At 36.9% G+C, this 26,731-nt stretch overlaps 2 protein-coding genes across 7 annotated transcripts in view; one reads left to right on the top strand and one right to left on the bottom strand.

The window, feature by feature from the left end:
- The window catches only part of IMMP1L (inner mitochondrial membrane peptidase subunit 1), a 73,129-nt gene extending 70,528 nt beyond the window's left edge, over window positions 1–2,601 (bottom strand). The window contains exon 1 of one of the 6 annotated variants that reach the window (XM_043481552.1): window positions 2,498–2,601. The gene's annotated coding sequence lies outside the window, so the exon portion shown is untranslated. The remainder of the gene's footprint in view (window positions 1–2,497) is intronic. The other 5 variants (XM_043481553.1, XM_043481556.1, XM_043481560.1 and 2 more) reach the window with 5 other exon arrangements.
- Window positions 2,602–2,723: 122 nt separating this feature from the next.
- Window positions 2,724–26,731, top strand: part of ELP4 (elongator acetyltransferase complex subunit 4) — a 232,108-nt gene continuing 208,100 nt past the window's right edge. The window contains exons 1-2 of the mRNA XM_043481548.1: window positions 2,724–2,975; window positions 10,467–10,502. Coding sequence (XP_043337483.1) covers window positions 2,753–2,975; window positions 10,467–10,502 — 259 coding nt within the window. The 5' untranslated portion in view covers window positions 2,724–2,752. The remainder of the gene's footprint in view (window positions 2,976–10,466; window positions 10,503–26,731) is intronic.

Raw genomic sequence — 26,731 nt, forward strand, 5'->3', positions numbered from 1 at the left:
CCCTGCTTATTTAACTTATATGCATATCATGAGAAATGCTGGACTGGATGAAGCACAAGCTGGAAGCAAGATTGCTGGGAGAAATATCAATAACCTCAGGTATGCAGATGACACCACCCTTATGGCAGAAAGTGAAGAGGAACTAAAGAGCCTCTTGATGAAAGTGAAAGAGGAGAGTGAAAAAGTTGGCTTAAAGCTCAACATTCAGAAAACTAAGATCATGGCATCAGGTCCCATCACTTCATGGCAAATACATGGGGAAACATGGAAACAGTGACAGAGTTTATTTTCTTGCACTCCAAAATCACCGCAGATGGTGACTGCAGCCATGAAACCAAAAGACCCTTGCTCCTTAGGGAAAAGCTATGACAACCTAGACAGCATATTAAAAAGCAGAGACATTACTTTGCCAACAAAGGTCTGTCTAGTCAAAGCTATGGTTTTTCCAATAGTCATGTATGGATGTGAGAGTTGGACTATAAAAAAAACTGAGTGCCTAAAAATTGATGCATTTGAACTGTGGTGTTGGAGTAGGCTCTTGAGAGTCCCTTGGACTGCAAGGAGATCCAGCCAGTTCATCCTAAAGGAAATTAGTCCTCAATATTTATTGGAAGGACTGATGCTGAAGCTGAAACTCCAATACTTTGGCCATCTGATGCAAGGAACTGACTCATTAGAAAAGACCCTGACGCTGGGAAAGATTGAACGCAAGAGGAGAAGGGGATGACACAGGATGAGATGGTTGGATAGTATCACTGACTCAATGGACGTGAGTGTGAGTAAACTCCGGGAGTTGGTGATGGACAGGGAGGCCTGGGGTGCTGCAGTCCATTGGGTTGCAAAGAGTTGGACATGACTGAGCAACTGAACTGAACTGATGATAATGTTGTACCAAAGATTATATGCTAACTTCAGGAATGCATTGGTGCACATCTTCCTGGATTGTAGTTAAAGCTGAAAAACAATTTTTCACTTTAGAAAACTAAAGGCTGAAGTAAATAGAGTAGAAAACAAGTGAATATGTAGTAAAGAAATCCATAGAAATTCAATATTTGTGTACTTCAAAGTTTTCAGAGCAGCAAAGCTGTCTAAGAAGTTCCTATTTGTTACTGGAGTGCTTTGTCACTTTCTGTTTTGGTCTTCTTGAGTACTTACTTACTACAGAGCAATATTAATGTATATTGTTCACTGTGATCATTTTAACGGGTATGTTGTTATCTATGTGTTAATCTTATCTCCTCCAAATGAGAACTGTTTTTTTTAACTTTGCCTTAAAATGACACGTTTAGGTCCAAGCAGACAGTAAACCCTCAACAGCTACTAAGTGAATGACTGACATCACAGAATTATACTGGTAAGACTCTAAATGAAAGCATCTAAACCATGATCAAGATTTCCAGTTGATATATTGTTAAACTGCAACACTTTTTTTTTTCTGAACACTTTTCTTTAAAAACAAAAACCTACCAAAATGAAAAACTGGAGTCACTATGTAGCAATATAATCTCAAAGAGAATCAGCCAAAAAGTTTTCACAAGTCACTGAGATTTAAAACAATTCAATGGCAAGAGTTTCCATGAAGTTTTGATGTATTTTAGAAGTATCATAGATCAATGTCAAAACCAACAATAATTATCAGTGCAAGCATAATTTGGGACTCTTTTAGTTTACACATTTGTCAATCATGAATGCCTTCAAAGATTACTTACTCCAATCCCCTACCCCACGCCCAGCTAAAAATTTTGAAAACAAAATTTAAATCCAAGGATTCATGGCCTTTTTTGAAAATCTAGGTTACATGGCTTTTTTCATCATGTAAAATTCCTATTCTAATAAACTCTGGATTCAGAGTTCACAGATCACTTGAAAAAGAAAGCACATACACATCTAATTCTTACCAGTTTTTCGGGTAAAAAAAAAAAAAAGTATTGTGTTATTTGCAGCTGCCTTAACAGCAAACGACAATTAAATGTGTGAACAAGGTTGTCAGAATAACACTTATCATTCACACCACTTATGGAAAGGCGCTCTAAGACTTCCAGAAGCACTAATTAAAATTAACGAAAGCAACTTACGGGGACGTGTCAAGAGAGGTACAGTTTGTCATCTGCTGTTTGAAACAGAGGAAAACCAAATCGCCTCAAAGCTCCAGAGTTTTTACTCTAATGTGTAAATCCAACCCAGCGGTCACCGGCCCTGAGGAACCGAGGCCGGGCTCAACAAGCTACTCACTAAGGTAAGAGTTTCAATCCCTTCCATGTTACCCAACTGCTTAGAAAAAGAACTGAAGAGGATGCCGGAGGGAATTTTCTTTCAGAAATCAGAAAAGGCCTGGGGTGGGGGGCGGTATCCTGTTTACTACAGAGAGGAGGAAAAGTGCAGGGTCCTACTGAAAGTTGCTTGATATACCCCACCACCAGCCACCTTTTTTTTTTTTTTTTAACTCAACGTGAATGAAGACACTCAAAACGAGAAGAACGTTAATGATATTACCCACCTCTAGCCCCAAAGAACCCAGGAAGACTCTCATCCAGGACTCAGGTACCTCTTTCTCACCTGGGCCTTGCAGAAGTCGGCCGTCCTGACGTAAACGCACTTTTCAGCAATACGCCTTCCGATTGGTTGACTCGGGAGGGAGGCCTCAGTCCTATTGGCTTCAAGAGCCGAGGAGGCGGGAGTTTGGAGCTGACTGTGACAGGCCCGCGGCTTAAGCTCCCAGAGTTCTCATTGGGTCAACGCGGGAAGCCCCAAGATGGCGGCAGCAGGGACCTGCGGCACCGGCACCCGGGGTACTGGGTCTATGGTGGCGGCGGCCAGCACGAACAACGTCACTAGCTTCCAGCGGAGGGGTCCCAGAGCTAGCGGTGCCGACAGTGGCTGCTCTCGACTGGTGTCCATCGCGGGGACACGGCCGTCGGTGCGGAATGGACAGCTGCTGGTATCAACCGGGCTGCCAGCCCTGGACCAGCTCCTAGGTCGGTTCAGAACGGAGATCTGGGCTCAGCAGAGGGAAAAGAGGGAGGGGACTTGCCGGGGTAGACACCCTGACCCACATCTTTCTCTCACCTCTCAGCATTCGGACTTGGAGAGGATGGCTCAGTCTGATGGAGGGGAGGAAGGGTTGCATGGAGACTTTAAATGCTGTTAATCAGATCTGGTTTTGTGCTCCCACTTTCTACTTTGCTGCCCACCAGGCTTTTTCTCGATTACGACAGGAAACCTACATGCTTCTTACCCTTACGTGCATTCCTAGTGAAGGGCAGTCACTGATGATTGGAGACGATTTGGCATTCATCTAGGATCCCGTCCCGGTCTTTGAATGCACTCTTATGTGAATCCCAGATAGCCCATGGTTTGGGCTAACCTACAGAAGTTTATATCACTTGAGACAGATGGGCATCAATAGAAAATGCTGAAAAAAGTAACTTCCCCTCTTTCGCCGCCTGACTGCTTATCTCCTGGTTCTGAATCTTTAATCATTATTGACTTTAAAAGAATGTATGTTAAAAGCTTAGGTGCATCCAAGTAATGAAAGCCTGTCTTTGACCTTAACAGACGTACCCAGTATCTGCGTTAAATATATGTATTTTTGTTTTTGTTATTTTTTCTCTATATATTTTGCTTCCCAGAGTTACATCTCAAACGATGTTTAAAATTATTTTACATTTCAACGAGAAAAAGAAGTCCAGATTTTAGGCTTTCCAAAATCTCTGGAATTTTTCTTGAGAAGGCTGCTAAAGAATATGCTTGATTAATAACCATTAATTATTAATGTTTAATTATTAACCATTAATTAACCAATAGTTAATAACCATTAATTATTAATCTAATCTGTAGGTTAGATAGATAGGTAGGGCAAAGCTGCTGTGTTAATAAAGCTTGTAAAGTAGTTCATTCCTATCAGAATGCTACTTTACTAAAATTGGTCCATGTTTGTATTTCATAATTTTTTTATTATAGGGTGAGATGTGTCAGTTAAGCCTTGTACACTTTCATAAAATATTACAAATGACATTGTTCTTGTACTTCCCTTGTCATTTTCACTCTGTAATTTTTTTCCCCACAGGTAGACTTTGAGATAGGTTTAGCAATAGAAAGGCCAATGAGAAAGAGTATGACTTCTTACCTCTGTTACTTTATGACCATAACTGGATCCTGGTTATTTCTATGTAAATTTAAATAATAAATTTGAATGTTTTCCCTTAATTGTTTCAACTCTGATGCCTTCCTAAATTGCATGGTACTATAAACAGAAATGATTCAAAATATCTAGTTAGCAAATATTTATCTCACTTTTTTTCCCTTATGAGTTTAAATTGGGGTCATCCTGTATTTATATGTAAAACTTGGAGGCTGTTCCTAGTCCTTAATTTTTTTTTTTTGGTAACTCAGTGTAGATATGTAACTTCATTCACTGATCCTGAAACTCTCCAAACAAAAAGGTCACGTTTCTCACATTACATCTTCAGTTCCTCATTAGAATAACAAAATGTAACTAGCACAGTACCTGGTACTTATAGATTCTAAATAAGTTCTTGGTTTAAAGAAAAATAATGTGTAGGAAAAAGCGTGCACAGATTATGAAACATGTAGGATGGAATTATGTGTTTGAGCTCTAAAATCAGACATGGCGATTAACTGACATGAATAGAGTCACAAAACTGTGACAGTCTGGTTGATCTTCAGGCTCCACATTTAATGCTCTGCACTATGCTGCAATTGCTTCAATTTTTTGAGACCTCTTTTCAGGTGTTTTTAACCATTTATTGAATCTAAGCCTGAAGATTTAACTGTAATAGCCTCTTAAAGCACCCACCAGAAAGGTGACCCAAAGCACCTTCCTTGTGTTTTTTTACAGTGATATAAACTTGAACTGTAATTTTAAATTTCTCCAGATTTGCTTGAAGTTGGGGAATCTATTTATTTGACTCTAACAAGATTATGCTAAAAATTAGTGTTCATTAAAATGATTGAAATAAGTATCAGTTTTTGGATATTTTGAAATATATTTTGCATGTATACAGTTAATTCTCAAATTGCACAGAAGTTGAAGACATTCTTATAATAGGAGTTACTACATTTGGAATAATAAAATGTCTAGAAATATTTTAGTTGTTAACTTCCTAATGGCATTTTTATATTTTGATTTTCTATTTTTTGTGGCCCTTTGGAGCAAACCCTATACATGTGTTATTCATTAAACCATTGTTTGAAAGTGAAACATTTGGCTGCTAATGTGTATACACAAAAGTAAAAGCAATTCAGATTATACTGTGGTTCTGAAATGTTGTCTGACTCAAGATTGTGACAAGTCTAATATAATCTTATAGTGACAAGATGTAATGATAGTAGGATGCTATGACATCAGAATGATAAAACTATACTGTGACATTGTTGTTGCCTAAATATATTCTGTAGTTACTGCATAACAAGTAAATGTTGTGTTGTCACTGGCATACACTGCAGTGATATTTTACTACTGCCATTGTAATTTAAAGTGTAGATGCAAAATGAAAAGCATAAAATAGGCAAATTGAATGTTAGTTATTTGATGATATACTAGTATTTCCATTGCTTACTCCAAAGTGTTTTATAAATTTGAGACTTTTCTATTACTGCGTCTTAATCTTCATGATCTAGTTGTATTAAATATTTTTATTCTTTATTTTATTGTTAGATATCGATTTATATTTCCCAAGTTGAATAATTTACATTCTGGAATTTCCTAACCCAGTTTCTCAACCGTCCCTTTCCAGAACATTTATGTTGTTATTTGAGGACGCTGTATGTAAATATTTCATTTTTCTTCTTCCAGGAATTTCCAAGGAGATTATATAGTAGATAAAGGATTCTGGCAAAATTTCTCTTTTCCTTGAATATAAAATAGTCCATTTTAGGACCATATTGACTAACGTAGAGAAATTATCTCCCAGGCTCATCCTTCAGAAAGATACTTGAAGGACGGATGACTTCTCAGTTTTAACTGGATTAAACTCTGTGTTGTTCAGAATTTATTAAATTTTGACAGACAAGTGAATGGAAATAGGAATTGGGGTAAATAATAATCCAGGAAGACTGCCCTGAAGAAGCTTGAGGGTAGCTACCATTTTCAACATTGCCATGAAAAAATAATTACTGGTGGGTATAGTTCTTTGCTCCATTATATTTTAATCTTGCTTCCCTGATAGCTCAGCGGGTAAAGTATCTGCCCATAATGCTGGAGACAAAGGAGAAGCGTGTTCGATCCCTGGGTTGGGAAGATCCCCTAGAGAAGAAAATGGCAACCCACACCAGTATTCCTGCCAGGAAAATCGCATGGACAGAAGAGCCTGTTGGGCTACAGGCCATGGGGTCACAAAGAGTTGACCACCACTGAGCACACACACATCTTAACCTGGAGTGTGGGATGATATGCATTAAGCTTGGGCTGTTTATTTAGTATCATCCCAGTTATGATATTTTAACAATTGATACCTGTACATTTAAAGCAAGTGCCACTCAGTCCTTTGTAAAATTGTTTCACGCAATTTAATCAACAGAACCATTCTCATTGTTGATGGCTTTTCTGTTTTGATTCCCATGTTTGCCCAGCCAATACCTGTGATAACCAAGAGTTGTTAGGATGTTTCTTACCTAGAAAAAGTAGACTTGTTAATCATATAACTGCAATTTAATTTTAAGTGTGGCATTAATTAGGTAGTTAAGGATATTGCTATGAACGAAGGATATGGCTGTTACATTGCCTTTTCCCTACAAAGCCTTTAAGATGCCTGTTTTGCTTCTATAATTTTAAACAAAACTACTGATTTACAGAGAGCACTGGAAAGAACTAGGATGAAAGACTTCTCTTTCCTAACTTTTATTTCTCTTCCCTTTTAAACTTTTAGCTTTGAAAAAGGAGTTGCCTTTATTGTAAAACAAGATAAAATTTATGGACCTTCATATTCTAATATATTAATTTGACCTTGTTTACCCTAAATGTATAGCTTAATTAGAGATTTGTTTTGGGAACTGTGTAGGGCTTTTCTCCCTTTAAATTAATATATCATTTTCTAACTATTCACATGAATTTTTTTAAATCTTTCCTTCGTATTTAAAAAAATTTTTAAATAGATATTGACACTTAAAATCTTAAATTTTCCAGTGTTTCTTAAGCTTTTATATTTATTCTAGTTTTAAGACAAAATAGTCACTTTTTTAAAATGTAAAAGCTTGATGAATTTTATACTTTAAGATATCAGACTTGAAAAGTATTTTCAAGCTTTCAAACTTGTGTAAACTTACAAGTTGATGAAATATTCTCCCATATTTTTTTAGTAAGCTGGAGGTGAGCTTAAACATACTTTTTAAAGTGGTCTGAGGTAAAACCAAAAGTTTATTTTTTTAGTGACTTAGAATATTGGTGATTTATCTAATATGATTAAACGGAAGAGGAGGCATTAAACAAGACCATTTTTTACTTTGTGTGTGTGTCCACCTGTGCATTATATCATATTTAATTGGGAAACTATTTCTTGATCTGTTCTCATTATTTCACTATGAATATCATTCACAAAAAGCATTTATTTCTCTGAATATTCCACTTGGAGGCCTTATATGAATTTCTAAGACAAGTGCTTCCTTACCCTGTTACTTTCCTGTCAGACATTTTAATGTGCTATGGGGAAAAGATATTTCTGTTTTAATTAGGAATTATTAGTGTGAAATCTGTGCTGCTTTTGAAATTGCTAATGAATTGCTGAATTTAAAGATGGATTGAAAGCTAACTTTTGTTGAATATATCATGTCAAGTATCTTGTGTTTAGTTGGTTAAGCTTTTCAATTTTGGGTAGGGAGAATGACTGCTAACTTATTAAAATTTACTCTACTTTAAAATATAGCTAGAATCTCAGTATATTGAGTGAGATATTGCAAAATACCTTATACTGAGTATTTGTGGGAAATGTGGTCTTACCACATTCTAAAATGAAGTTTGGAAGAATATAGGAACTTTACGGCTACATGCTTGTGTATATGGCCACGTCAAAATCACTTTACCTCATATACATAGAATAAAAGCTTGATTTATAAATAATTAGGTGGCTTCCTATTTCCCATGACTAACCTTCCAAATCACCAGCTTTACTAGGGCCAATTCAAATTTGAGTTAGCTCAAATTCAAATTCAAATTCAAAATTGAGCTAGTGAATTTATATAATATAGCCCATTAGAAAAAAAGTAAGTTGCCTTTTTGTAAGAGACGCCCAATAGAATATTAATTTGGCTGATAAAAAATGATTAAAATGTCCTCATATTATCTTGTTTTAAGGAACATTTGCATTTTCCAAACATAAAGATTTTCCATATATAATTTAATATATGAGAGATTTAAAACTTTCGTTTCCTGAATTATCAGAAACAGTGGATTGTTCAACTCAGGCAGAAAACTACCTACCTTCGTAGTGTAGTCTGATTTGCTGTTTACTGTTAATACAGTAATAGAATTAATACTGGTAATACATTTATCAAATAATGTATTTAGTGTATCATGTATTGATTGTTTCTAATCAGAAAATAATTGCCAGAATGGTAAGAGTAGCTCTTACTGTACTTCTTTGGGCAAGACACCTGAGCGAGATATCGTATCATTCAGTTGGAGAACTGTTTCTTGATCAGTTCTCGTTATTTCACTGTGAATATCATTCACAAAAAATATCTACTTCTCTAAATATTCCACTTGGAGGCCTTATATAAATTCCTAATTTGAGAAGACATGAATATAGACCCAAAGAAGTTTAGATAACAAATCTAAATCCTTCCTATAAAGATTAAGTTATGGAAAAATGCAGCTAACTTTTTTATAGTAGACTAGACGAGAAACTTGGAGTATCTGTTATGTGCCTGTATTATTTCATCTCAAATACACAAAATGATAATTACTAGCTAAATATTTTCACATGTGAGGAAAAATAGTGAAGAGTTGGAAAGTGTGATTTAAAATATTTAAAGTGGATTAAAGAATTAATATTGGTCTATATGTAGCACAAACTGTAAAACTAAATATTTACTCTTCTCCCAAACAGAGCCTTTTTGCTCTCATCTTTTATGGTTGTTATCATCACATATATTTCAGTTTATGTTAAACTTTTAATTTGACCAACATTTGTAGTTCTCCTGTGTAGTCTGGTGTGGCTTTAAATGCTAAAATGAAGTAACTTATCTCAATATGAAGTTAAAATACATACTTAATTCAATAACATATCCACTTAAAAAATGTAAGTGTGTTTGTTCCTTTTTTTAAGCTGTTTTCTAACAATTTTGAATGCTCTGTTTTAGTCATAAAGTCCTCAAATATTAGATTGTATTAAGTGTGCATGCACCTTACCAAATTTCAAATTCTTTGAAACATAACAGGTTTTTATGCTTATTTGCAAGGCAAAAAAAACACTGTCATGAGTTTTTCATACTAAGTTTTTCTATGTATTGTTTGTCACTATAAAACTTTTTGGGAAAAGATTATTATATTCTAAATGTTTCACAATCTTGTAAGCAAAAAGCACTAGTAATATTGTCTTCAATTGTCCAACAATTTTTAGTTTCTTTTTAAATTAATTATACTTTAAGTTCATTTGATTCTTTGTGTATACATTTTTAAATTTTTAAGTGAACTTGTTAGCATTTGCACCAATAACACATAGTAATGCTTTCACAAATGGTTTTAGAAACAAAATATCAGTTGTCAGGTGTTTGAATGTCTATCTTTCTGATGTTCTAGTTTCTTAAAACTTGATTTTAAATTGATTTTTAATAAACCTGTATTTCAGTTATATATTTATGATCATATTACCCTAATTCAAATATAATTAAAATAGCATTTTCTAGTAAAATTGAAAATATGTTTTGTGATTGTGGTGATTGTGCCTCTCTTGTTTGACAAAAATATTCATCTTACATTCTAAATACATTTAGAGTGTGTTCAGATTTTATGTGTGTTATTAATAATCAGAAAAGAATTCATTTTAACTGTCAGGTTTTTTTCTCCAAGATTTGTTAAATTTGAGAATAAAAATTAAAGTGGAATTTCTATTGTAATAACCTTTCTTTCTGTGTTGTACTTCTGTTGTAGTTAAGTTACTGTGCACATTTAGGTCTCAGCTATTGAGCTAATTTATTAATAAGTGCTAAATATAACATTAAAGGAATGCTTAGCCGGCTGTGTTGAATGCTGCATGGTCCTATCACAGGAAAAAGGAGGATAGTACAGTATATTATGAAAGTAATTGTAATGTGTAGTGTATAATTACATATAGTATGTAATTATTTCATAATAGCACCTTAAGCCAAGTATTGCAAAGGTAATTAAAATGTTGTTCTCAACTACAGTTTTGAAGTTGTTGAAGTACCTGTCCTTGATAATGCCTAACTTTTATGCTAAAGATAATATGAAAAGGTAGATTAATTTGTTCTTCATTTTGTTTCATTTCCAGGTGGAGGTTTGGCCGTTGGAACAGTTCTTCTAATTGGTTAGTATAGCATACATACTCTGCTCTCCCCAATTAGAGTTTTCTGTTGTGTGTATGATTTTATGGGTTTGCCTCTTCTGAAATTAATTATATAACACGCTACAAGAGTTAAGATAAAGAGGAATTGCTTTATGTTTAATTTAAATTAAACTATTAATCTGAACTTGAACTGATTTAGAAAAATACATGTGAAAATGTAGCTCTTATACTTAAAAAGTGTTCACAGCTCCTTGTCTTCCATTTGTTTTAAAAAGGTGAAAATAGTGCTGATTTTTTCCAGAATCTCAGTATTTAGAGTGGGATTGTTACAGTGATTTATTTGATAATTTGATGTACGCATAAGCCCATTGTATATATCACAGATTTTTACCTTACTTGTCGTCTTATTCAAAGAAAAATGACAAGGATAAATCGCATTTTTGTTCATCTTTAAAGCTTCCATACTTCTTACTTAAATATACATACATAACCCAATTTACCCTTGTTTTAAGTGTAGATCACAGAATGTTGGAATTGAAATAAATCTTGACAGTTATGTAATCCAAGCTCCCACCTGGCCATGGAACACTTTTCGGATACCAAACACCATTTGAGTACAGATGATCTAGTTTAACAGGCTTGCCTGGTGGTTCAGACAGTAAAGAATCTGCCTGCAATGTGGGAGACTCGGGTTGGATCCCTGGTCGGGAAGATCACATGGAGAAGGAAATGGCAACCCACTCCAGTATTCTTGTCTGGAAAATCCCAAGGATGGAGGAGCCTGGCAGGCTACAGACCATGGCATCTCAAAAAAGAGTTGGACACAACTGAACGACTTCATTTTCACTTTATCTACTTTAAAGGGCTCACTACTTCACCAGTCAAACCTTTGTTATTTGAAAATGTATGATTAACTAGAAAGTTCTTTGTTAATTTTTAATTTGTATGCCTGTGATGAGTTTTTTGTTCCTAGTTTTTTGTCCTCTGATACTCTTTCACCTGACACTCTTAAAATATTTTAAAATAACAATTTAATCACCTCAAATCTTCTCCAGACTAAATAGACATAGTTTCTTAAACTGGTTTTTATGCATCGTGATTGTCACACTCCTTATTTTCCTGGTTATTCTCTTGTCACACCTTCTGCTCTAGCATTGTCTTTTTGTGCACAGAACTGAATATACTCCATATTTAGTATGCATGCTTGTGTGTTCAGTCATGTCCAACTCTTTGTGACCCCCGTTGACTGTAGCCTGCCAGGCTAGGCTGTCCATGGGATTATCCTGGCAAGAATACTGGGATGTGTTCCTGTTTCCTCCAGGGTATCTTCACAAACCAGGGATCAAACCTGCATCTGCTATGGCTTCTGCATGGCAAGGCAGATTCTTTACCACTGAGCCACCCGGGAAGGCTGAATTTAGTATGACCGATGCTTTATTCTAGAAATGATGGGAACCCAAATATTTCTACCTAACTAATATCCATGGAGGCATTCAGCACCTTGCTTTTTCTCCTAAATATATGTTAGAAAAAAAAAAAAGTGGTCCACTGGAGAACGAAATGGCAAACCACTTCAGTATTCTTGCCTTGGGAACCCTAGTATGAAAAGGCAAATAGATACAAGACTGAAAGATGAACTCCCCAGGGCGGTAGGTGCTCAGTATGCTACTGGAGAAGAGTAGAGAAGTAACTCCAGAAAGAATGAGGAGGTGGAGCCAAAGCGGAAAAAACACGCTGTTTTGGAGTGACTGGTGATGGAAGTAAAGTCCAGTCAAGATAAATTGGAAGTGGTCAAACAGGAGATGGCAAGAGTGAACATCAACGTTTTAGAAATAAGTGAACTAAAATGTACTGGAATGGGTGAATTTAATTCAGGTAACGGTTATACCTACTACTGTGGGCAAGAATCCCTTAGAAGAAATGGAGTAGCCCTCACAGTCAACAAGAGAGTCCAATATGCAGTACTTGAGTACAATCTCAAAAATGACAGAATGATCTCGGTCCTTTTCCAAGGCAAATCATTCAGTATCACAGTAATCCAAGAGTATACCCCAGCCACTAATGCTGAAGAAGCTGAAGTTGACAATTCTGTGAGGACCTACAAGACCTTCTAGAGCTAACACCAAAAAATAGATATCCTTTTCATCATAGGGGACTGGAATCCAAATGTAGGAAATCAGGAGATACCTGGAGTAACAGGCAAGTTTGTCCTTAGAGTAGGAAATGAAGCAGGACAAAGGCTAACAGAGTTTGGCCAAAAGAACACACTGGTTATGGCAAACACCATCTTCCACCAACACAGGAGATGACATCATGATGACACGTGAACATCACCGGATGGTCAATACCAAAATCAGGTTGATTGTACTCTGCAGCTGAAGATGGAGAAGCTCTGTACACTCAGCAAAAACAAGACTAGGAGCTGACTATGGGTCACAGCTTGAACTCCTTATTGCAAAATTCAGACTGAAATTGAAGAAAGTAGGGAAAACCGTTAGACTATTCAGATATGACCTAAATCAAATCACTTATGATAATACAGTGGAAGCGACAAATAGATTCAAGGGATTAGTTTGCTAGAGTACCTGAAGGACTATGGACGGAATTTTGTGACATTACACAGGAGGCAGTGATCAAGACTATCCCCAAGAAAAAGAAATGCAAAATGGCAAAATGGTTGTCTGAGGAGGCCTTACAAATAGCTGAGAAAGGAAGAGAAGTGAAAGGAAAAGGAGAAAAGGAAAGATATTCCCATTTGAATGCAGAGTTCCAAAGAATAGCAAGGAGAGATGAGAAAGCCTTCCTCAGTGATCAATGCAAAGACATAGAGGAAAACAATAGAATCGAAAAGACTAGAGATTTCTGGAAGAAAGTTAGAGATACCAAGGGAACATTTCATGCAAAGATGGGCACAATAAAGGACAGAAATGGTATGGGCCTAACAGAAGCAGAAGATATTAAGAAGAGGTAGCAAGAATACACAGAAGAACTGTACAAAATACATCTTCACGACCCAGATAATCACGATGGTGTGATCACTCACCTACAGCCAGACATCCTGGAATGTGAGGTCAAATGGGCCTTAGGAAGCATACTACAAACAAAGCTAGTGGAGGTGATGGAATTCCAGCTGAGCTATTTCAGATACTACAAGATGATGTTGAGGAAGTGTGGCATTCAATATGCCAGTAAATTAGCAAAACTCAGCAGTGGCCACAGGACTGGACAATGTCAGTCTTGATTCCTATCTCAAAGGCAATGCCAGAGAATGTTCAAACTACCACTCAGTTGCACTCATCTCACATGCTAGCAAAGTAATGCTCAAAATTCTCCAAGCCAAGCTTCAACTGTATGTGAACAGAGAACTTCCAGATGTTCAAGCTGGATTTAGAAAAGGCAGAGGAACCAGAAATCAAATTGCCAACATCTGTTGGATCATCAAAAAAAGAAGAGAGTTCCAGAGAAGCATCTACTTTTGCTTTATTGACTCTGCCAAAGCCTTTGACTGTGTGGATCACAACAAACTGTGGAAAATTCTTAAAGAGATGGAAATACCAGACCACCTTACCTGATTCCTGAGATATCTGTATGCCGGTCAAGAAGCAACAGTTAGAACCAGACAGGGAACAACAGACTGGTTCCAATTCGGGAAAGGAGTATGTCAAGGCTGTATATTGTCACCCTGCTTATTTAACTTAAATGTAGAGTACATCATGTGAAATTCCAAGCTGAATGAACCACAAGCTGTAATCAAGATTGCCGGGAGAAATATCAATAACCTCAGATGCAGATGACACCACCCTTATGGCAGAAAGCGAAGAGGAACTGAAGAGCCTCTTGATGAAAGTGAAAGAAGAGAGTTAAAAAGCTCGCTTAAAACTCAACAATCAAAAAAACGAAGATCACGGCATCCGGTCCCATCACTTCATGGCAAAGAGATGGGGAAACAATGGAGACAGTGACAGACTTTATTTTCTTGGGCTCCAAAATCACCAGAGATGGTGACTGCGGCCATGAAATTAAAAGGTGTTTGCTCCTTGGAAGAAAAACTATGACCAACCTAGACAGCATGTTAAAACGCAGAGACATTACTTTGCCAACAAAGGTCCATCCAGTCAAAGCTATGGTTTTTCCAGTAGTCATGTACGGATGTGAGAGTTGGACTATAATGAAAGCTGAGCACCGAAGAATTGATGCTTTTGAACTGTGGTGTTGGAGAAGACTCTTGAGAGTCCCTTGGACTGCATGGAGATCCAACCAGTCCATCCTAGAGGAAATCAGCCCTGAATATTCATTGGAAGAACTGAAATTGAAGCTGAAACTCCAATACTTTGGCCACCTGATGTGAAGAACTGTGTCACTAAAAAGACCCTGATGCTGGCAAGGATTGAAGGCAGAAGGAGAAGGGGACGACAGAGGATGAGATGGTTGCATGGCATCACCGACTCGATGGACATGAGTTTGAGTAAACTCCAGGAGTTGGTGATGGACAGACAAGTCTGGTGTGATGCAGTCCTTGGGGTTGCAAAGAGTTGGATGTGACCGAGCAACTGAACTGAACTGACTGATCTGATATTTTAGAAATCAGTCCATGTGCATTCTTATAGGTATCCCTTATTCTTCTTGACAACTGAATAGGAATTCATTGTGTGGATGTGCCATAATTTTCTTACATTTTTCTCTACTGATAAGGTTAACTCATTATCTTCTGTTACGAACAATCCTATTGTACAAATTTTATATGTATACGGTTTTCATGTATGTATAAGTATCTACAGAATAAGTTCCAAAATATAGGCTTGCTAAAGAGAAGCATGTGAAATTGTATTAGTTACTAGATTGCTCTCCCAAGAGGTTATACTACCGAATACTTTAGTCAGCTGTTATAACTAGGTTACCTTCACCCTTAACAATGTTGTACATTATCAAGGATTTTAATCTTTATCAGTCCAAATAGGTGAAAAGTGGAGAATGGGATTTCTTGATTTGAACTGGAACTTTTCTCTTTAATGTACAAAAATATAGTGAGTTATTGTAGTGGTTTAAAAAATATGCAAGTGAATTTTTATTCTTTTCTCCAGGAAAAATATGTGTGAATGATACTAAGAATCCAATGATGATTGATAATCATTCTGAAATTTTCATTGAACACCCGCTTGCATGCTAGATACTGGGGTTACAAATATAAATGAGTTATTCTCTTTCCTTAAAGAGGAGATACAAGTGAAGCAAACTATAACAACATAAGTTAATATGATAATACATGTGTTTACTGTTAATATATTTTATGGTTGGTTATAATTGTACAAGGAATTCCTGTTGATTTTTGTATATCAATCTTATAACCAGCACCTTTTGAATTGTTTATAGATTCACTTGAATTTTAAGTAGGCAATCATCTTCTGCAAGCATTGGAGATGTTATTTCATAACAGATTCTGGTGTTTTAAGAGTGGGTGCATCCATAACAAATATAAAATAAATATATGGTAGTGGCTTTCAAACCAGGCAGTAGGCAAAGGCTACAAGAATTTTGAGGAGTATATTAGAGACTTGAATCACTATAAACAGATTGTTAGTAGAAATCTGTAGTTTGAGGACACTGCCAATGAGAATGTAAAGGAAGATGCCTGTTACTGAAAACTGGAGGAAGGGGGTACTGGTTATGCAGTGGCAGAAAGCTTAGTGGTAACATTGGCAGTTATGTGGAAAGAACACATGCCTAATGAAGCTGGTGATCTGAGATTTTTTTTTAATAATAAGTAATAAAGGAAAACTCAAATAAGAATAAAGTACAGTGACAGATTTTTTAAAAGTCTATCTATGATGAAGTATCAGTTCACCAAGTATTACACTAGGTATTCAGTAACTATTTATTGAATTAATAATTGAACAAAACAGTACAGCAAGTATAAAGCAAAGGCCGCCTTTGTAGAGTCTAGTCTTTCCATAAAGCTAATGTTCTGAATTATCTCATTATTGTTTTTGCACTACTATCATTTTCTCAGTGTATAAGATTTTTAACGATATGTATAATTTAAATGAACTTAGATTCATGTTGATGTTTGCTGGAAACCAGTGCAATACTTGTCGATGTTTGGTAGAAACTAATGCGATTTCCCTTCAATTAAAAATAAATAAATTTAAAAAAATTTTTAAGTAAACTTAGTTTTATTATGTTACCTTGGTTTTTTTTTTTTTTAGGAAATATTAAAATTTGGAAGCATTTTTACATTTCTTTGAAAGATTAGATTAGCAGAAGGAGTCTTATCTACTAGGTTTTCTCCTTTTCTCCATTTTCAAGTAAGTACAACATATACAGTAGGTGAACTCTGCCTTAAGAAAGGGTGAATGGTCTAAATGTAAGCCAAGTATGAAGATTTAAGGTCAGAGGTTAGGAGCTTAGGGCATTACTATATGCTTGTCACTCAAAGATTTTTTTAAATTCCACAAATAAGGAAAATCCTTGTATCTCAGTTGGTAAAGAATCTGCCTGCCCTATGCAGGAGACCTGGGTTCAATTCCTGGGTCAGGAAGATGCCCTGGAGAAGGAAATGGCAACCCACTCCAGTATTCTTGCCTGGAGAATCCTATGGACAGAGGAGCCTGGCGGGCTATAGTCCATGGGGTTGCAAGAGTCGGACGTGACTTAGCGACTAAACCACCACCACCACCAAAGTATGAAGGTGATTTTCGTTAATTAATAACTTTCACTATAGGCTGTGAATATTTCTAATAATTTTCTCATTTACCAAGACAGTTACGTGTACCAGTGTGTACATGCACATGTATGTGGGGTAACAGAGTAGTGGGTTTTCAGTTTCAGAAGCAATGTAACTGTGGAAACTGCACACAGTGAGCACTGCCTGAAAACCCATGATAGGGCCATTTTAGACCTTTGGAATGCAACAAAATAAGTGAATATGAATATGTAAAAGGCCATTCTCTGAGGAGGAACTGAGGGACTCCTACCTGTGCTTTGAAAATCAAATATAGAGTTTTCTTGAAACTTGTTTCATTCTTTAGCACCGGAAAAGGTTTTGAGATGTTTTATATTTAGATAGCTTTTTGACAGTCTGGTTCACATGTAAATTTGGTGTACCTGAAAAGTATCAAAAGTGAAAGCATAGCATAAATATTTAAAGTTCACACAGCTTCTTTTTACATAAAGGATCTTGAGCTATATGTGGAGATATGAAGCATCAAAGAGATTTAATAGAAATCAGTAATTAAGATACAAGTTATGTGACATTTAAGAACATTATTTAATCTCTTAGATTGATTATGTAGTTCTCATTCTAGAAATAAGAGATGAGTGATATGCTTTTAAACAATGAATTACAACTACCTATGTGTGTACTTCTGTATTAGTTACCTATTTCTGTGTAACAATATTAACAGAAACTTAGCTAGCCTGAAAAGAACACACATTTATTATCTCACAGTTTCTGGGTCCTCTGCAAGCAGACAGTCTAGGAGTGAGTCAGGGCTGGGTTCTCACTGAAGGTTTGGCAGAGGATGGATCTGTTTCAATCTCCCAGGGTGACTGACCACATTCAGTTCCTTGCTGTCAGCCAGAGCCACTCTCTCACAACATGGCATCTTATTTCTTCAAGACCAGTAAGGGAGGCAGTCTCTCAATGTGACAGATGTTACAGTTTTATGTAACAGAAGTGATGTACCATCACCTTTGCCATATTCTTTGGGTTCAAAGCAAGTTAGAGGTTCCACCCACATTCAAAGAGAATTCAAAACACAAAGGCATATACCAGGGAAGAGGATCATGGGGATCACCTTAGAATCTGTCATACTTTTCCTAGTTTGAATTTGTTATTATTTCATACAATTGCGAAAAGTAAGCAGTCCCAATATATCTCTCACAGGGTAGTATAGTATTTTCTCATCAGTTGTCTTCAAGCTCTTTGAATTTGCTGAGCTGTGTTTTTTTTTACATCATGTAATAAATTGTGAGCATTTTCCTTATGGTACACAAATTGGTTAACTACAACCTGTTGCCTGGCGCTTTATCTATAAAGATTTATTGAAACATAATCATACTCTTTATTTGCACATTCTAACTTTTTTTTTTTTCACTTACAAGAGCAGAGCTAAGTAGATTCAAGAGAGACTGTATAGTTCACAAGCCTGAAATATTTATCCTTCTGACTCTTTAGGAAAAAGCTTGCCAATTTCTGTTTTGTATGATTATATCTTGTGTTCTCCTTAATTTATTTTATAGTAGTAAAACATGTTAGAAGACTAAAATAAGACAAACTGAACTGTTACCAGTAGAGTTCTTTGGGAAAAAAAAACTACCCAACCTTTTGTCCTAAAGCATTTGAACAACTACTGTCTGTTCAACACTGTTAGATAATATGCATCTTGGTTTTTACCCTTGATGAACTTAAACTGGCTGTTGGTTGCATGTGGAATAACTATGAAGAATATATATATAATGTGCAGATATTTGTGGAGGCCCAAGAAATAGGTTGTTTAGTCTCTAAGTTGTGACTGACTCTATGACCCCATTGTAGCCCGCCAGGCTTCTCTGTCCATGGAATTTTCCAGGCTAAAATACTGAAGTGATCACCATTTCCTTCTCCAAGGAATGTTCACAACCTAGGGATCAAACCCAAATGTCCTGCATTAGCAGGCGGATTATTTACCATTGAGCCACTGAAGAAGCCCTGCAAGGGGTATGGAAAAGTTTAAATTGAGTCAAACTATGGGCAAAAGTTGAGGGGAGGTGAAGGGAGATGAGTATTCATATGTAAACTATATAAACCCATGCATAGGAGAGAGGATATCAGCAGAGTATATTCCTGTAGTAAAGAGGCGAAAGCACTTCTAAAGGAGAGCATATTAATTTAGAACTAGTCAGAGGGAAAGTTGGGCCTACTTTCCCTGAGACAGACTGAGATAGCATTCAGATTCTGAAACTTCAGAACCCATATACCAGCTCCTGAAATTGCAGTGTGCGGGCTCAGGCTGTTGTTACCTTTTATTCACCAGATCCATCATGCTTCATTTCCTAATTACTGTTGGTCATTGTCCAAAAATTAGGTTGTTCTAATGATCTTACCTTCTCTGTTACTTTTATCTTCATAATATTTGGTATTTTTATCTCTGTAGGCTCAATTTCCTAGTATTCCTATCATTTCTAAACCTTTCCAGTTTGCCTTCTGTAACCCCCATTTCATACAAAACACACTCTTAATATCTTTAAATCTTATCATTAAATATTCTATTAAAACATTTAACGTTAAGTGAGGATTTACTGTGTGCTGGCATCATACTAAGTCCTTAATGTGTATTTTATCATTTGATTTAACAGTAGTCAGATGAGGTGTCTATATGTTAGAGAAGATGAAATTTTAAGGAAAGCCAAGTAACTTATCCAAGGTTATGCACCTAGTAGCTGAGATGTACAATCAAGTTTTTCTGACATTAAATCATCACTTTATACTAAAACCTGATAACTCATCTTAAAAATTCTTTCTGGAGTGAGTTATAAATCTTTAGTTATTCTTCTATACCATCTTATTGCTGTCATGTACTGACTTCCTAGTTATTTCCATCATTTATTAGAGATGATCATGATCTTCAACCTCAAGAAGGCACTGAACTTTGGCCAGCAACTTTTTGTGTACGCTAATCACCTCCTTTTCATTCGCGTTAACCTCAGTGGCCTTTTAAAACTCTTTTGTCCTCAAACATCAGATAGTACCACTTTTTCTTTTTTTTCCTGGAATGACTTATTTCATGCAGAAGTAAGAGTCTGTCTCATCGAAAACAACTTCCCACATCAATCCTCAAAGCTTAGCTCTATTCACAAAAAGAAAGATGAGATGTATCTTCTTCTGATAGAGAATCATCCTTGCACCTGCACTTTAGATTTTTCTCCTACTACCTTTCCAAGTACCTGCCAATATAAATTTTCATTTCTTATCACTACTACCTTTAAGTCTTTTCTATGTGCACTTGTTTTTCAAAGGAAGAGGTTCTTCCCCCTTAACTCTGACTCTCTAATTACTGCTTTTTCTCTTCTCTTTTATAGCCAAGCTTGTTGAATAGTCTGTAACATTTCTTGTGTGCTTTAGTGATATTTCAGTCATTGCTAAGTCTATTTTAGGCACTTCAGTTCAGTTTGTTCAGTTGCTCAGTCATGTCCAACTCTCTGCGACCTCATGAACTGCAGCATGCCAGGCATCCCTGTCCACCACCAGCTCCCGGAGTCCACCCAAACCCATGTCCATCGTGTCAATGATGCCATCCAACCATCTCATCCTCTGTCGTCCCCTTCTCCTCCTGCCCCCAGTTCCTCCTAGCATCAGGGTCTTTTCAAATGAGTCAGCTTTTCACAGCAGGTGGCTAAAGTATTGCAGCTTCAGCTTCAACATCAGTCCTTCCAGTGAACACCCAGGACTGGTCTCCTTTAGGATGGACTGGTTGGATCTCCTTGCAGTCCAAGGGACTCTCAAGAGTCTTCTCCAACACCACAGTTCAAAAGCATCAATTCTTTGGCGCTCCGCTTTCTTTATAGTCCAACTCTCACATGCATACATGACCACTGGAAAAACTATAGCCTTGACTAGACAGAACTTTGTTGGCAAAGTAATGTCTCTGCTTTTTAATATGCTGTCTAAATTGGTCATAACTTTCCTTCCAAGGAGTAAGCGTCTTTTAATTTCATTGCTGCAATCACCATCTGCAGTGATTTTGGAGCCCAGAATAATAGAGTCTGCTACTGTTTCCACTGTTTCCCCATCTATCTGCCATGAAGTGATGGGACCGGATGCCATGATCTTAGTTTTCTGAATGTTGAGCTTAAAGCCAACTTTTTCACTCTCCTCTTTCACTTTCATCAAAAGGCTCTTTAGTTCTTCTTCACTTTCTGCCATAAGGGTGGTGTCATCTGCATATCTGAGGTTATTGATATTTCTCCGGGCAATCTTGATTCCAGCTTGTGCTTCCTCCAGCCCAGCGTTTCTCATGATGTATTCTGCATATAAGTTAAATAAACAGGGTGACTATATACAGCCTTGACGTACTCCTTTTCCTATTTGGAACCAATCTGTTGTTCCATGTCCAGTTCTAACTGTTGCTTCCTGACCTGCATGCAGGTTTCTCAAGAGGCAGGTCAGGTGGTCTGGTATTCCCATCTCTTTCAGAATTTTCCACAGTTTGTAGTGATCCACACAATCAAAGGCTTTGGCATAGTCACTAAAGTAGAACTAGATGTTTTTCTGGAACTCTCTTGCTTTTTCAATGATCCAACAGATGCTGGCAATTTTATCTCTGGTTCCTCTGCCTTTTCTAAATCCAGCTTGAACATATGGAAGTTCACAGTTTATGTATTGCTGAAGCCTGGCTTGGAGAATTTTGAGCATTACTTTACTAGCATGTGAGATGAGTGCAATTGAGTGGTAGTTTGAGCATTCTTTGGCATTGCCTTTCTTTGGGATTGGAATGAAAACTGACATTTTCCAGTTCTGTGGCCACTTCTGAGTTTTCCAAATTTGCTGGCATTTGAGTGGAGCACTTTCATAGCATCGTCTTTCAGAATTTGAAATAGCTCAACTGGAATTCCATCACCTGCACTAGCTTTGTTCCTAGTGATGCTTCCTAAGGCCCACTTGACTTCACATTCCAGGATGTCTGACTCTAGGTGAGTGACCACACCATCGTGATTATCTGGGTCGTGAAGATGTTTTTTGTACAGTTCTTCTGTGTATTCTTGCCACCTCTTCTTAATATCTTCTGCTTCTGTTAGGTCCATACCATTTCTGTCCTTTATTGAGCCCATTTTTGCATGAAATGTTCCCTTGGTATCTCTAATTTTCTTGAAGAGAACTCTAGTCTTTCCCATTCTCTTGTTTTCCTCTGTTTCTTTGCATGGATCACTGAGGAAGGCTTTCTTATCTTTCCTTGCTATTTTTTGGAACTCTGCATTCAAATGGGTATATCTTTCCTTTTCTCCTTTGCTTTTCACTTCTCTTCTTTTCACAGCTATTATAAGACCTCCTCAGACAGCCATTTTGCTTTTTTGCATTTCTTTTTCTTGGGGATGGTCTTGATCCCTGTCTCCTGTACAGTGTCACAAACCTCCATCCATAGTTCATCAGGCACTCTGTCTATCAGATCTAGTCCCTTAAATCTACTTCTCACTTCCACTGTATAATCATAAGGGATTTGATTTAGGTCATACCTGAATGGTCTAGTGGTTTTCCCCACTTTCTTCAATTTAAGTCTGAATTTGGCAATAAGGAGTCCATGATCTGAGCCCCAGTCAGCTCCTGGTCTTGTTTTTGCTGACTGTATAGAGCTTCTCCATCTTTGGCTGCAAAGAATATAGTCAGTCTGATTTCGGTGTTGACCATCTGGTGATGTCCATGTGTAGAGTCTTCTCTTGAGTTGTTGGAAGAGGGTGTTTCCTATGACCAATGCATTCTCTTGGCAAAACTCTATTAGCCTTTGCCCTGCTTCATTCCATACTCCAAGGCCAAATTTGCCTGTTACTCCAGGTGTTTCTTGACTTCCTGCTTTTGCATTCCAGTCCCCTATAGTGAAAAGGACATCTTTTTTGTGTGTTAGTTCTAAAAGGTCTTGTAGGTCTTCATAGAACCGTTCAACTTCAGCTTCTTCAGCATTACTGATTGGGGCATAGACTTGGATTACCGTGATATTGGATGGTTTGCCTTGGAAACAAACAGAGATAATTCTGTCGTTTTTGAGATTGCATCCAAGTACTGCATTTCGGACTCTTTTATTGACCATGATAGCTTCTCCATTTCTTCTAAGGGATTCCTGCCCACAGTAGTAGATATAGTGGTCATTTGAGTTAAATTCACCCATTCGAGTCCATCTTAGTTCAGTGATTCCTAGAATGTTGACGTTCGCTCTTACCACCTCCTATTTGACCACTTCCAATTTGCCTTGATTCGTTAATGAGCAAGTTTAATTCCATTGCCATATGACAGCCCATGAAATATTTGAAGCCAGCTCACTTACATCCCTTGGGTCTCTTTTTCTTCAAGGAAAATACTCTTTTCTCATGCTTTCCAATCCCTTCAGCATCCTGGTCACCCATTTGGAAGATGCTTTAGTCCGTGCAAGTCCTCAAATGATATATTATTATCAGTCTGGTCAGCTACCATAAATAGAATAGAACAGTCTTTTCTCTCAAACTAGGAATTGGACTATTAATATAGGCCAAAACTGCGTTTCCTTTTTGGCAGTCTGTCACATCGTTATCACTTTTGTCTGCCCAGTATTATGAGGATTTATTAAATAGATTAATGAAATGCTTGTACAATCTCAAAATTTTTTCATAGTGTTGGTAATTTTCAGCTTCAACAGCTTAAATTATTTTTTGCCTTTTTTTTGCTAATCCCTAATTGGGTGATCTTCCCCCCATTAGTTTTTGCTGCCCTATGGAGTCTTTGAAAGAGTAGGGTTGATAACGATTATAGTGTTTGTGTGTGTGTGTGTCTACGATAGGATATGTTTTCTGCCAAAGTACAGTAGATCTGACTGGGTTTACAAAACAAGATAGATTTTTGTTTTTCCCTTAATAATTATAAACATTTGCTGTGTACTATGTGCCCAGTGGGCCTGCCTGGTACTCAGCAGTAAAGAATTCACCTGCCAGTGCAGGAGATACAAGTTCAATCCCTGGGTCAGGAAGATTCCCTGGAAGGAGGAAATGGCAACCCACTCCAGTGTTCTTGCCTGGGAAATCCCATGGACAGAGGAGCCTGGTTGTTTACAGTCCATGGAATCCTAAAAGAGACACAACTTAGCGAGTGAGCAACAACAGTGTGCCCAGTACTAGTGATACAACAGTAAGATGTGTTCTCTGCCCTGAGGAATTTTTAGCTTAATGGGGAAATTTCAGTAATGTGTATTAAATGCTAGTTGTAGGAGTTAACACTATGCCCAAGGGCACTCTGATCATGTCACCTAGGCTTGAGGAAAGCCTCTCCAAAAATGAGGTTATCTAATCTGAATTTGGGAGGATTTAAGGGAATCTAGCCAATGAGGTGAAGTCATTTATACTAAAGTCCTGAGTTCAGATGCAGTATGACTACTAGAGATAGTAATTTAAGATATGAATATAGATAAGATCAGTAGGGATTGTATGTAGATTTTTTTAAGAAGTCAAGACCCTTAATCATTTAAGAAGTAGGTAAAAAAGTGGGAACTTTGCCATTTAGTTTAGTTGTTTTACATCTTCATTGATGATAAATCATTCAATATTTTTTATAATCTACAAGTGAATATCCATCGTTTACACAGTGTGTGCATGCGTGCTCAGTTGCTTCAGCTATGTCCAGCTCTTTGCAGTACTAATGTGTATATTTTATTCCCCGTCTGAGTATTGCATGCTAAATCACTTCAGATATATCCAAATCTTTGTGACCCTATGGACTGTAGCCTGCCGGGCTCCCCTGTCCATGGGATTCTCCAGGCAAGAATACTGGTGTGAATTGCCGTGCCCTTCTCCAGGGATCTTCCCAACCCAGGGATCAAACCCACATCTCTTACGTCTTTTGCATTGGCAGGTGGGTTCTTTACCACTAGTGCCACCTGGATATTGTGTGTCCTCAATCTTATAAATAATTATTTCTGTTTTTCTAGTTAAATAATGTTGTCTTGGACTATAAAGAATCCACCTGCAATGCAGGAGACATAGGTTCGATCCCTTAGTTGGGAAGATACCTTGGAGGAGGGCATAGCAACTCACTCCAGTATTCTTGCCTGGAGAATCCCCATGGACAGGGGAGCTTGGCAGGCTGTAGTCCATAGGCTCTCAAAGAGTTGGACAAGTCTGAGCAACGAAGCTCTGCACAGCACAGTTAAATAATTTAGGTTTACTTTTTTTTTCTTTACTGAATAGTTATTCAGTGACAATTATGTACCTTCTAAAGGAAAACAATAATCATATGTTATACCACTTTTAGGAAGTATTTTTATTTTTGCACATTAAGCTCTCCTCCTTGGCTACAACCATGCAGAGACTGTAGACCACACTAAATGATTTAGTTCTTTCTCCCAGGAGCAATGAGAAACCACTAAAAGATTTTAAGTAGGGAAGTGACATAATCAGGTTTATATTGAATATTTTGAAAAGGTCACTGCTAAATTGAAGGAAGATTAGAGTGGATGCAAAGAAGTAAGAGGAAATTGCAGTCATCTAGCAAGAGTTGTTGGTAGCAAACCTAAAGGAGAGACATTGGCATGGAGCAAAGTGAATTCTAAAAATAGTTTGAAAATAAAACAGGATTTTAGGCATGGAGAGAAGGGTGTATTGGTGAGAGGGAGAGAAGAGGTATTAAGAATAAATTCTGATATTCTAAAAACTGAAAGAAGACCACATTTGATGGAAGAAAACATGAGTTTCTACGTTCTATGTTGGACATAAGGGATTTAAAGCACTTTAATGCTTCTGTATTTAATAGTGACAGAAGCCTGAAAGTGACATAAAAGCCCATATTGGGGAGAGGACTAAATATTGTAAATTATGAGACATAAATTTACTAGAATATTATGCCTCTTAAACATCATAGTTACAAGACTGTAATTCATGTGAGATTAAGTGGAAAAAGTGGGATACAAAATTCAATAAGAATTGTAACCATCCTACTGCACAGCACAGGGAATTATATTCAATATCCTGTGATAAACTGTGATGGAAAAGAATATGAAAAAGAATAGATAGATACATGTATAACTGAATCACTTTGCTGTGATCTTAATTGTGGCTCACAGGCTTAGTTGCTTTGCAGCATGTGGTATCTTCCCGGACCAGGGATCAAACCTGTGTCCCCTGCATTGGCAAGAAGATTCTTAGCCAGTGTAGCACCAGGGAAGTCCCTAAATCGACTACATTTTTGATCGTGGATTTACTTTAATATTCTATGCCAAGAAGGTTTATAGACAAATTACCACATGGTATTTTAGGTATGCCATAGGAGACTGTTTTAATAAACTGCCTTTACTGAATTATAATTTACATATCAATATGATAAAACAGACCCATTTTAAATATGTATTTTAGTGATTTTTTTACAAATATATATACTCATGTAACCACCACAACAATCACGATATAAACCATTTCCAGCATCCCCCCACCCCTATATTTTTTCAGACCCAAATATTTCCTGGTCCCCAAAGACCTAACATCTTTCTAGCACTAGAATTTAGTTTTGCTTTCTCCAGACTATCACATTAAGGCAGTCATATCAT

The sequence above is a fragment of the Cervus canadensis genome, chromosome 11 (assembly GCF_019320065.1).
Source record: "Cervus canadensis isolate Bull #8, Minnesota chromosome 11, ASM1932006v1, whole genome shotgun sequence".
Classification (NCBI taxonomy): domain Eukaryota; kingdom Metazoa; phylum Chordata; class Mammalia; order Artiodactyla; family Cervidae; genus Cervus; species Cervus canadensis.